General features: G+C 43.6%; 3 protein-coding genes across 4 annotated transcripts; 1 reads left to right on the top strand and 2 right to left on the bottom strand.

Annotated features, from left to right (window-relative positions):
• The first annotated feature begins 1,587 nt into the window (after positions 1-1,587).
• On the top strand, positions 1,588-2,406 carry LOC135609460 (uncharacterized). The gene has a single exon (XM_065102763.1). The coding sequence runs from the start codon at positions 1,651-1,653 to the stop codon at positions 2,359-2,361; it is 711 nt and encodes a 236-aa protein (XP_064958835.1). The 5' UTR covers positions 1,588-1,650; the 3' UTR covers positions 2,362-2,406.
• Positions 2,407-5,879: 3,473 nt separating this feature from the next.
• LOC103980212 (large ribosomal subunit protein P2A-like) lies at positions 5,880-6,695 on the bottom strand. Its single transcript, XM_009396530.2, has 3 exons — positions 6,532-6,695; positions 6,200-6,429; positions 5,880-6,100 (listed from the first exon to the last, which is right to left on the bottom strand). Exons 1-3 carry the CDS (start codon positions 6,617-6,619, stop codon positions 6,074-6,076), a joined length of 345 nt encoding a protein of 114 aa, XP_009394805.1. The 5' UTR covers positions 6,620-6,695; the 3' UTR covers positions 5,880-6,073.
• A 509-nt stretch (positions 6,696-7,204) lies between these two features.
• LOC103980213 (probable receptor-like protein kinase At2g42960) lies at positions 7,205-11,833 on the bottom strand. 2 transcript variants are annotated; one of them, XM_009396531.3, is made up of 8 exons: positions 11,231-11,833; positions 10,056-10,731; positions 9,830-9,934; positions 8,758-8,880; positions 8,442-8,612; positions 8,173-8,302; positions 7,726-7,935; positions 7,205-7,621 (listed from the first exon to the last, which is right to left on the bottom strand). In XM_009396531.3, the coding sequence occupies exons 2-8, from the start codon at positions 10,721-10,723 to the stop codon at positions 7,490-7,492; spliced, it is 1,539 nt and encodes a 512-aa protein (XP_009394806.1). In that variant the 5' UTR covers positions 10,724-10,731; positions 11,231-11,833; the 3' UTR covers positions 7,205-7,489. The 2 variants fall into 2 exon arrangements, with proteins under 2 accessions (XP_009394806.1, XP_064958826.1); XM_065102754.1 differs by lacking the exon at positions 8,442-8,612 and having other exon boundaries at positions 11,231-11,725.
• Positions 11,834-12,432: the final 599 nt, after the last annotated feature.

Here is a 12,432-nt window from a genome sequence, read left to right as displayed (position 1 = left end):
ACTCACATGGCGAATGCTTCCAACCACGTCAATAGTACCTCTCCCCGTATCGTAATCACGTCCATACGCCCATCACTTGTTTTCTTGCAATCATAATTTTGCGTAGGCCAGCTGATGGAAATCGGACGTCGCTTTCCGTGTCTTTTTCGAGCTTAACGACATCAACGTTGTGTACACGTCAGCTTTGGTGATTCGACGAGTGCTTGTCCCGATGGTTGACGTTAGAAGAAGAAAGAATGTTCCAGTAGATCCTTGAATCTTTTCTGCGGCTAATAGTGGGACGTCCATAGTGGTCACGCTAAAACGTAGTCTGTGTCTTGCGTCAACCTTCCATGATGTGATTAGTCTAATGCAGCAAATGTAAGGTATTATTATTATAAGATGGATTGTAATATTTAACTGAGGTGCCATAAGGAACAGTAAGAGCAGAGCAAAGCAGAGTGTATCCATCGTATAAGCTACAAGCAACCAAGATGGGCTAAGCCTACGGAAAACGGGAGCCCGTTGAAGGCCCGATGGAAACCCTTCTCCGCTGGGCTTCATCAAATTTGCTCGAGAGTCCGATGAAACCCGACTGCCACTTGTATGCTCGTCTCCTGTTCGATGGAATGCCCCGCTTAGCATGGACCCGCCGACCTTCGTCCTAGGCGTCGCACTCGGGGCCTGTGCCTCCGGCAGCGTAGCACGAGTGATCGGGTAGGTGATTGATCACGCTCATGGGGGAAAATTATCATCCCTATCTACAATCATCAGTTCTTCGACTCGCTCACGTGACTACAGAGAGAAAGCAGGACGATGTTGAGGAGGAGGAGCAGAGGGGGGGAAGAAGATGGAATTGATAACAACACCTCCGTGACGGGCTTCACAGGTGACAGCGGCCGTGAAAGGTCATAAAGCGCATTGCAACTTTTCTCTTTCCCTGACCGACCTTTGTGCCAAAAGAGGCCGTCTTTGCTTGTCCGGTCGTCCCTCAAGCTCAGCACGCACAGAGCGGTCGCCTCGAGTTCCGAACCCCGCAGGGAAATGTATTATTTACGAGGTTGTACGTCTGCAATGGGCCATCAGAAGTGGCAGCGACTCGTGACACGTTACCGGGATGTGATAGGGTGGTGGAAGAGCCTGTGGTTTGGCTCGTCTTGTCGCTCCAGATGTTTCCCAAGACCGCACGCGCGCGCGCAGAGCGCTTCGCATGCACGTCCAATTCGTCCTCCATTTCGAATGGAATTGCTTTACGTAACCAAAATAATACGAAAAAGAACTCAGCAGTGGATGTGACACAAAGTTCGTAGATGCCTTCTTCTATCCTTAAGAAATGGAGGAAAGGGCATATGTTGGCAGTGACATAACTAATCACTAAGATGGGATTAGGCTGTTAATTGGGCTGTTAATTAAGGCCAGACAAATTTATGGGTCGGCCCATTACCAGGTTTGCACTAAATCAGATCCAATTTTTTATTCATAGAAAAAGGAAATGGAAGACCAAAGACCAAAGACTTGTTTGCTTCGATTAGATTCATGAGTGAGACGGCAGAGCAGGTCGCGAGTCTTTATAAGGGCCGAGTTGCTCGCTCTTCCCTTCTCGCGCACACACACGCACGCACACTCTCTCCTTAACACTCGAGCGACTCGCTTTACCGCCCGATCACCAACATGGACGCGGTGACGGCAGACAAGGAGACGGCGAGGCGGAGCCTCCGCCGCCTCCGCAGGATCTGCACGCTGTTCCGTTGCCTGGAGGGCCTCGCCGCCGGCGCACTCCTGCTCTCCTGGTCCTCCTCCCACCTCTCCGTTGATCTCCTCCGCCGCCTCGCCGCCGTCCTGCTCGGCCCCCGATTCGTCTTCATCCTCGCCAACGCCATCGTCCTCCTCCTCCTCGCCGAGTCCGGCCGACTCTCCCCCTCCCCCGCTTCGGCCGCCTCCGACGGCGGCGGCGCTCTGTACGAGGAGATCCTCGAGATCCGGCGCCGGATTTCCGACTCACTCCCGCCACCGAAGCCGGCCCCGACGCCGGAGGATGCAGTGTTCGAGGACAAGGCCGTGTGCGTGGAGACGCGGGCGCTCCGGAGGAGCCGGTCGGGGAGGACGCTGCGGCGGCAAAGGGCGCGGTCCGAGCTCCTCCGATCTGAGACGGACGTCGGGCGGAAGAAAGCAGAGGAGGAGACGCTGGCGGTGGAAGAAGACGAGGTAGAGGACGCGGAGGAGTTCCGGCGGACGATAGAAGCGTTCATCGCTAAGCAAGCCAAGTTCCACCGGGAGGAGTCGATGACGGCCGTCGTCCCGGGCGCGGAAGTAAACCGCACCTTAGTCTGTTCCGCCGGATCACCAGAACCATGTAACTTTGAAATAAACAAATGTCAATAAAAATCGACTTTTTTTAATTTTTCTATATAATAATATCGTTAAAAAAAAAACTTTGTTGGATTGTTTGGTTCGAAAAACAATATTTTATTTTTTTGTTGATTCTCTCGTAATTATTCAGTTAGTGACCAACAAAAGAAAAATCGATTTATTCTTTTAAGAAATACTCGCACCTAAATTCAAAGTCATTTCATTAAATACTCTTTAAGATGATAATAGCTTGACTAATTCTATTTATATAATAATATATGCATACGGATATCAGATATATAGAATTCTCACTTTTGTGTGTGGATTATTTGGCCTACCACAACCACCACCACCACCACCACCGGCGGACAACATCAGCCCCACATGCCTTCTTTTGCCGTGTCTGCGATACTCCTCGAACAAGTTGTTGGATAAACCGAGTCACTTGTTCCCTTCCACTCCACGCGATGCTTTGCTCCTCTTGCAAGCTCAGAAGCTGTCCCCTTTGTCGTCTGCCTGCAGATTCCACCACCTCATCCAGATCCTGCGCATCTCTCTCCTCACCATCTCCTCCTCCTCCTCCTCCCATGCCAACACAATCATCAGTCCGAGGAAAAAGACGGGGAAAAAACCTGGTCCACTGCAACCCATGCACTCTGAGCCCCACACTCTGTTGGATTTTTGCTGCAGTTGGCTTATACATGGAGGCACTACTAATCGGAGGGTAATGATTGGTTTTACTTTGATCTGGAAGTGGCGATGGTCCACTGGTTGTGTACTAACACACTCGCGAAGCCATCATGAAGGCCCTCTTTTGCGTACAACTAAGGCTCCGGCAAGTATATTCTTGTTTCATCTTAATCGCTCGACAAATACTTTTGGCATGATGAGATCCACTACGGCTTAATTCTTGCGGCTGTAAGGAATTAAGAACAGAGCGCAAGTTGGCCGAGAAAACAACGGGGGAATTAGCGTTGTGGAGGATACGAAGAGAAGACAAAGGGCGACTGCAGGGGAGTTTTGTCGTTGGCATGGACTTTATCGTCTTGGGTTTGGGCATCCAAGATGTGCTCTTCATCCTCCTATTGTCCTCTTTCCTTTTGGGCATCGAATCTGGTGCGATGCTGTTGCCACGCGTGGGAGATTTCGGTGCTCATGCGAGCGGATGAAAAAGGGGTCGGGGAGTCTGCGGGCTGCAACGGCGTTGGACTTTCTGAAAGGTTAACGTGGAAAGTGATTCCTCAGTCCTTATCAACAGCTTTCGAGGAAGGCGAAGTTCCATACACACACTTTTGTACTGTTTTCTTTACTTGTCTCTTTGTTTTGTACAAAGCCTTGATGAGATTGTAGCGTGCAATCAATCCTCCAGCCAAATTGTTAACGAGCTCGACCTCATTCATGTCTTCTTCACCTGCTGCCTCGAACCACAGTCGTCTTCTTCCCCAAACTGAACTTGCTCTGTTCCCTTCTGGTTTCTTTCCGTTTTGATCTGCTTCTTTGAGCGTGCAATTATAGACATCAGATAAAAGGGCATCTACATCTCCCGATCTTGGATGTCGTCCACCAGCAAGTTTTTTAAAGCTCGATACAAAAACGTGATGCATATATTCTCTTCATACCACAGTTATTTACCTGTGGCAGACATCCACTATCCAATGGCATATCCTCTCATTATCGCCATGGTTTTGGCCGACTGACGACATTTATGGATGCACACCTTTACGGGAATCTAATTCTTTTGGCTGTTGCCGACAACTTTAACACGTTGGAGCTCACTGAGATTGCTTTGCAGATCCAATCGCACTTTTCGGTGCACATATCCATTGTGTCTCCGTGGATGTATAGATTTCACATCATCAAGACGCCACTGTTTGTCCTTCGTTTCCTCGGCTCCGGAACCAAATGGATAAGCCTCCTCTTGTGTCCTAATCAAAAGTGTTGAGAGCATACCTGCAGTTGTGTCCACAGGTTGCAGACGGCATGCAGAAGTAGCAGCAGCAACTATGAAGGGTGAGCGACTGAGTCGAGTTGGATCAGGAGGTGACTCTCTTACGAAGCCATCAACAGACGCATAAAGGTATAGAACAGAGTCCAGATTTCCAGTGAATTACCAGCTTAATATTGCCAAGCATATTTTCTTCCTCAAACATCAGCAACCATATTCATAGACACACATCATTTTTCACATTGAAAAATAAGCCATTTCATCCCTCCCCAAAAACAAATTAAGTGATTTGCTAGCCAACTTAGCCATGCTGGTTCTATCACTAAGCTTACATTGCGTGGGCATATAGGATTCAACTATTCCATTGTTATAACAATATTTTGTCCTATAATAACACACAAAAAAGAAATCTTCTGTTCAGCAAACTTCAGTGCTGTCATATAAAAGTGAGGGGAGTCAAATTAGACTAATGAAACTAAAATAACTAGAAGCCACACCCAGGAGAGAGAAGGAAATTGAGATGATGAAATGTAATCCCTATGTTCATCAAATGCTGCCAGTGTCAAACTAACCTCATTCAAGTGTGATCAACTACATATATATATATAACAGCAAACTATTCTAGAAGGATTCACTGCAGACATTCATGTGACATTTAACCCTGATTCTCTGATGCCTATTGATTGACAACTTCCCTGCAGTTTACTTCTTGTACCCAAAAGAAAGCATTGTACTTGGTGAATGCTTTGGTGACCTATGGATCCTGACTGATTTCCACCATCACAGACACTCTCTATTACTTACCCAAAAGAAGTAACTTTTAGCCATGTGATTTCAGGCTTATCGAATCAAACAGGACACAATACTAGGTATTTCGAAGGCGAGAGATTATGACACTCCAAGTCAGTGGCTAATCAAGTTCATATGATGAGGTCATCACGCCTTATGTGGATAGACACACTATCTTAATTAGACTCGAGCAATTTTGAAGTCACCCAAGAGGTCAGTTCTTCCACCGGATCAGGTGATTAGTATCGCTAGTTCTCAAAGAGTTTGCTTTTGGTATATCCATCAGAACATGTGTGATCTATGCAGTCTTGATGTGAAGCTAAATGCAAATTACTTCAAATGAACAAGTTTTCACCTTGTCATAGAGGAGGATATCTAATTGGCCATGTCCACCTTATGGGTTTATATTTCCTTCACTTGTTGCCTCTAGCAAGAATTTTGCATAAAGCCAGCAGGGACTTCACCACAGTATAGTTGACACAATATAGCACATAATACTAGGGTATGTGCACTATAATAATTCTAATCAGAGGCAACATTTATGTGCACACAAAAATATTGAACAAAAATATAAAACAAAAACTCACAGGCCAATCAACAAAAAATTGAAAGCTGAAGCAGCATCCAAATGTAAATTCACAGGCCAATCAACAATGATGTAAAACAAAACTCAGCAAATTAAACATTAAAAAAGGAAAATAAAAAAAATGCATAATAGCCAATAATGTATGTTCTGATCCAAGACTATGCAAAGAGAAGGTAGACTTCTTCTCTCCTGAAGAAAGCCCACCTCCACAAACCACACATGTAAAAGACAGAAGCAATAAGATAAATATATTGGGGAAAGGCTTAGAAAAAGTTGCACTACGTGAACTCAAGACATATTTCTTCAAGTCTTACACAAAAGTTTAAATAAGACGGAATTCGGAAACAAGACACCACTTTTCCTCGACTAAATCTAAGCAAAGGATTTTTAAGTAAGCTAAGCATAAATAGATACTCGATACCCCGTCAATCGAACAAGCTGAAGCCCATATCCTGCAGTACAACAAAATAATAATAATAATTAATCGCCGTAAAAGTTAAAGATGTCTTTTTTGTTGTTTTAATCTCAATTAGTGGGATTAAGAGGCTCACGTCGTCGGATTCCTCCTTCTCCTCGACCTTCTCCTCCTTCTTCGGCTCCTCGGCCGGGGCAGAGCCCGCAGCAGCACCACCAGCGCCGGCGACCGAGACGGCCGCCACGGCGCCTCCCGACGGGACCGAGGCGAACTTCTCCCTTCCAGCGGCGATGAGCTCCGTGATGTCCTTCCCCTCAACTTCCGACAGGAAAAGATTTATCCTCTTCACGTCTACCTCCGCTCCCACTGCGCAACAACAACAGAGATCCAAGCCAATCGAGTGAACCCCAACAAGTATTGAGACGCTTCAAAGAAGAGAAGGGAACCAGCGACCGAACAAGGCCTCACCTGATTCAAGGATGGACGTGATGTCGCCAGCGGAGGGATGAGAGTTGCCGCCGAGAACTGCGAGGAGATACGCCGCGATCACCTTCATCTCTGCTTGCGAGTCCGCCGCCGCTGCCAAGGCCTCAAGTTGGATGCGAGAATGTGAGATCGGAGGCGGTGGAGGGTGGGGAGGCCTTTGTAAACCCTAGAATGTGTCCGCTGCGACCGCAAGATTGCTTTAGCTTAACGTGTCTCGAGAGTTATCGGGTCGGGTTCCACGATCGAGCGTATCTCCGAGCGGATCATGTATTCGACTTGGATGAGTCAGACCTGACCACATCGCAAAACTGGAGCCCCAGTTGGACTCGAGGGACAGTATAGAGATCCTTATCCGACCCATTTAAATTAGATTAGCATATACCAAATCAAGCTTCATATAAATAAGCTTGTGATCTCACGGGCTTCGTTTAATGTTCTTCAAAACCAGAAATAAAGCACAAACAAGCATCTTTGGGTATTAGGCAAGCTTTGGCACAGTGATTGGTGATCACACAGTACTGCAGAAGACGTGTTATGCTTGTGATGGTGTTGATGCTAAAGCAGGAATGCAGGAGTGATCATGCCTTTCTTATAAAGGAGTAAACAGCAAGACATATGAGAAGTTGGAGGGGAGGAGAAATATTAGAACAAAACAGACAAATAAACAGTATTTAGATTGATGAAGAAGAAGATATCCAAATTGAAGATAGATCTATACAGGAAATCCAACACGACCAGGTTTTCAGGAACATCAGAATGATGAGTTCACTCTTCTTTTGGTCTCACCTAACTCACGCTGGCAGAAGAAACAGCACTGTACCCAAAGAACCAGAAATTGTATTCCCCAGTCAATCTCAAACTGTTTGCCACAGAGCTATTCAACATCGTTAGCAAAGAGAAAATGCTAACAGCTGAATTCATGCAGGCGTAATGACACTTGTTATGCTTGGAACCTGTCGGATGCCCGGTTATCTCCAAGTCCTACTTTATTTTCCAGATCAGTCGAACTGTTACTCTCCTTCAGGGCTTCGATCTCCATGCTTCCCGCCTGATTCCTTCGGTTTCTCCTATCCTTTTTTAGAAAATAAGAGTGTGCATGTCAGTAATTTGGATTCAAAGCTTACACAGAATCATTTCAAATGGAGTTTGCATTAAAACCAGAAGGAAGGTTATGACCTCACGGTAAGGAAGTTCATCTGCTTCAAGCATTCGAACAACCTGACCCATCTTGGGCCTCTTATCAGAATCTGGATCAACACATCTCAGTGCAACTAAAAGTGTGCGTTTAAGGGCACGCATAGCCGGCTTGACCTCAAGATTTGGATCCACTACTTCCTCTGCCCTTCTATTTCCAACCATCATTTTTAGCCACTCGACAAGATTCACCTGGGAGTAGAAGGCAAGAGATGTTTTACCAATCTCGTTATGAGATCAAGGTGAAGAATGTAAGTACACAAAACCATAGTGAGAACTTTTAGTTGATGATCCATGCAAAGCATCAGATTCTATGCAAATAAAAAGTTCATCATGTCATGCATAATGTTAGAAGAGATAATAAATAATGAAGAAAGTAGTCAGAATTATAGTTATATTTAAGTAGTGCGGAGACTTTGTTGGCTATACCTCATTTGTCGGCCTGCCATAATCCACAGGATCCCTACCGGTCACAGTCTCTAGTAACAATACTCCAAAACTATAAACATCGCTCTTTTCATTTAGAAGTCCAGTGTTAGCATATTCTGGAGCCACATACCTGAGATTTGTAAGAAGTGAATGTCATCCATCCTATTTATTTCTTCAATTTTGTTGCAAAGTACCAATGTCAATCTGCAAAATTGATGCTACCAGATAGAAGGGGGAGTAAAAGGAGCATACACTGATAGCCTACATACCCAAATGTTCCCATTACTCTAGTTGCAATGTGGCTTTTGTCTGAACCCAAAAGCTTAGCCAATCCAAAATCAGATATCTTTCCGTTATATCCATCATCGATCAAGATATTACTTGATTTAATGTCTCTGTGCACAACTTTTGGTTCAATTGCTTCATGCAAATAAGCAAGTCTGAAAGCCATCCCGGTAACCAAATTGGTCAACCATCAATATACTATTAACAAATTAACTAAGATGTGACCTTTTACACAAACTAAAATGAAAAAAAAAAGAAAGCATATTTTGGGCTATAATTTACTCTGAAAACAAGACTTACGCCTTTGCAGTGCCAAGGATGACCTTCATGCGGTTCTCCCAACTAAGGATGCCATGTTGACGCATAGCTCCATGTAGCCACTGCTCTAGATTTCCATTGTTGACATACTCATATACAAGCATCCTACAATGTATTGGGTGATTACATAATCGGCTCAAAAAAAGTAATTAAAACCATGTAATCCATTTTGGTTGTGTGTACGCAAAAAGGTTGCTCTTTCAACAAACAATTTAGTAAGTACCAAGTACTAAAACAATGGCATAAATTTTGCAGCAAAACTATCTGGCCAGGTATCGTAAATGATAAATCTACTTGTGATCTTGCTGGATGTGTTTGCTTTATCAAACAGTGGATTTATGGAATAATTTACAATATTATTATCATATAGACACCACTTTCTTGCGCTAAAAACACATTTTTTATTAAGTCATGATTTTTCTCAGATCCATGTACTATACTAAGAAAAAAAATCATTTCCTTCATTAAATAACCCTCATGGCAGATTTTTAGAGATGAAGAAGATATCTCCGAAAGACCAACAAGTTAACTTTTAAATGCAGTTAGATGTATGACACTGACATATGATGACAGATTTTGGCTATACTTAATGGTACTTGGTGCCTTTTTCCCACGCTCTCCATTATGAACTTAAGTGGTACTCTAAGATCCATAAAAATGGATCTTAGCATAAAAAATGTCTTGTCACACTCTCCATTATGAACTAGTTTGTTTTGACTTAATAGTTACAGCTAATAAACTTACAAGATCACAAATGTTTTTGACTTGTTACAGCATATTCATGTGCTTAATAATTTTGACAGAAGTTCAGTTTTTATTGCTGAAACTTGATCCCTGTAGTATATGTTTCCATATATACCATTTTGTTCAATAAGATCACAAGGTTGTGGAGATGAAGAAAGCTTTACCATAACTTCTCGGAGTTAGGGGCATAAGCTATAATCCCCTAAATTTAGGCAATGATATAAAGTTCTAGTCAAATGAAACACCAATCAAGTAATAGAGCAAATACAAAGAATGTATAACAAATAGACTGTTCATAACAAGTTTTCACCTATGAATTCCTTCTACACAATATCCCAAAAGCCTCACTAGATTTTTGTGTCGAACGTGACCAATGGCTTCCACTTCCACTCTAAATTCTTTCTCTGCCTGTCCCCTACATGACTTAGAAGGAACCTTGGTCAGAAACCATTGAAATAGCGTAAACCAAGTGGATCAAAAGATGATGAATCAAATTGCTTGTGGCCGTAAATGGTACATGCTAGTAATGAACTTACAGATTGTTTAGAAGCTTCTTTACTGCAACCTCAGATCCATTTATCAAACGCCCGCGATAAACAATTCCATATCCACCCTCCCCAATGACATTCTCCTTAGAGAAACGATTTGTAGCGAGCTCAAGGTCCCTTAGAGTAAACCAGTGACCCCAACCCAATTGTGAGGATTCTGGCAGTCCAATCAAAGGAGATGCAGCCACAAATGCATATGCAGGATGTGTTTTCCTAGTGGGTCCGGTACTACCTTCATCACCAGAATATGAACTCCCAGCCCTGTCATTGTGATAGGCAGAGCTGCAGTGGCTCAGGTTATCAGCATCGCTGGACTTGCTCATGGTCAAGTGGGCAAGTGTCCTTACTGATTCCGTGTCACTAAATTTGTCATGCGAGTGGAAGAAAGGCCCTGTAAGTTCCTGAAGAGTTTGAGCATCACACGGGTTACCGACTCTGTCCACGGTAATCTCTTTGGACACAGTCGGGATTTGTGAGATTGTCATGTTGTCAAAACCCCTGCTTGTCTTTCTCTTGAATGTGACCCATGTCGATAAAATAGTGAGAATAAACACAATTAATACACCAAAGCAGATGCCAATCACCACCCAAAGTCTCAGACCAAAAACTGGTGTCTTCTGTAATAATTCAGCATTTAATGAACTACCGGATGACATTTTCTTTCCTGTAATTCAAAGAATGCTTCGTTAGTGAGTGTTTAACTTGCATAACAGTAAAGTCATAATCCTTATACCCCTTGATCTGGCAGCAGTTGGATTACATGGCAAGACATAAATCCCCTATCATAAACAACATTTTCTACAGTGAAACTTCATATAAATCTAAGAACAATGCATTCCAGGCATATATATGAAAGAAAGGGGAAAAAAAGACAGATCTTTGAGTGGCACAAAACACAAAGGTCCACATTGGTATCCGAACTTAAAAGAAGGCATCAATTGACACTAAGTCGCTGCATACTCAAGAAAATCATCTGACATGCATGAGATTTATTATCAGAAACCCAGAGATGCGAGAGATTTCACTGACAGAACATTGGAAAGAAAGTAAAAGAAAAGGAAATATTTAGCCATCCAGCATCACCGAATATTACCATGAACACTAATGAAGCAATCTGTAGCAGTATATGGAAGACAACAGTCGATAAGAAGAAAAAGGATTACCGCTTTTGGTGGTCTGATCTTGCTGATCTTCCACACAACAAGCGAAGGGCTTCTTTAAGAAACGGAACCCCAAGGCGTGAAGCTTCAACACCAAAGGCCAATAACCCCCAAAATCACCGAACCAAAACTAAAGAGAAAAAATGCAGCTAGAGTGGCATCCAAGCAGAGAAAAGCCACTGGACTGGAATGAGGAAAGAAGCATCAAAGAAATGATAAAGAATCAAGGAATGGCTAGTGCCGAACCACGAGGGGAAAAAAGCTCCTTTTTCAGAGACTGGGAGAAGGGAAGGGGTCAGTTCGGTAAAATGGTGCGAGATGGCTTCTGCTTTGGGGAGGATGGGGAGGGCTAAGATCACATTCTGTGGAGGAATGAGTTGGAGGAGACTGTGAGGGATCAATGAGGAGAGCCAAAGGTAAGGGGTAGGTATGGGGAGATGAACAGAACAGGAAAGGAAGAAAAAGCATCGGAGAAGTACAGAGTTGGCATTTAAAGTTGAGACAAAGAAAACATGAGATTAATTAATGGGAGAGAAAAAGAGACAGATGAGACTGGAGAGAGAGAGAGATGAGGTCAACTCAGCAGACAAAAACTCCAAATCCAGCTTGCAAATCCAGGATTTGCAATCTTTCTGTTAACGGACCATTTTATCCTCCAACTCCTCTGCCCAAATTGTGCCAGTGTTGGATTCTTGTCAAGATGTCTGTTTTATCCCCTTCTCTCTCTCTAAATCCAATGCATGAGGTGGTGGCAACATAAGAGCTACAAATATCATTACATCAGTAAAGCTTCTCCTCTTCTTCGTCTCCCTTACGGCATCACACAGAACTACTACTACCATCTTCCTCCATCTTATACTTCAAAGATGGTGTATGCCATGCGACCATAACACTGGGTTTACATGGTCTATAAATCTACGAGCTGTGGCGAATGGGAGGAAGGCAATGTGATCACATGCTGCCCACGTCCATGCAAAATTGAGCTGGAAGTCTAGCTAATGGGACAACCTGCTGCTCGTACAAACTTAAGGGGGTGAGGAACCACAGCCAAAGCAGTCTTCGTAGGTTGACTAGAGTTATATTATTATTATTATTTTAGTCGGTATGCTAGGATTAATCTTGGACGAGTAATTTACAAACTTAGTACAATCCTCTTTTAATCTCTCAAGTAATTAAAAGTCATACAAGAAAAATTGATGATCAAA

Source organism: Musa acuminata, chromosome BXJ2-4 (assembly GCF_036884655.1).
Source record: "Musa acuminata AAA Group cultivar baxijiao chromosome BXJ2-4, Cavendish_Baxijiao_AAA, whole genome shotgun sequence".
In the NCBI taxonomy this organism is placed as follows: domain Eukaryota; kingdom Viridiplantae; phylum Streptophyta; class Magnoliopsida; order Zingiberales; family Musaceae; genus Musa; species Musa acuminata.
Note: the sequence above shows the minus strand (reverse complement) of the source record. Positions and strands in the feature narration are given on the sequence as shown.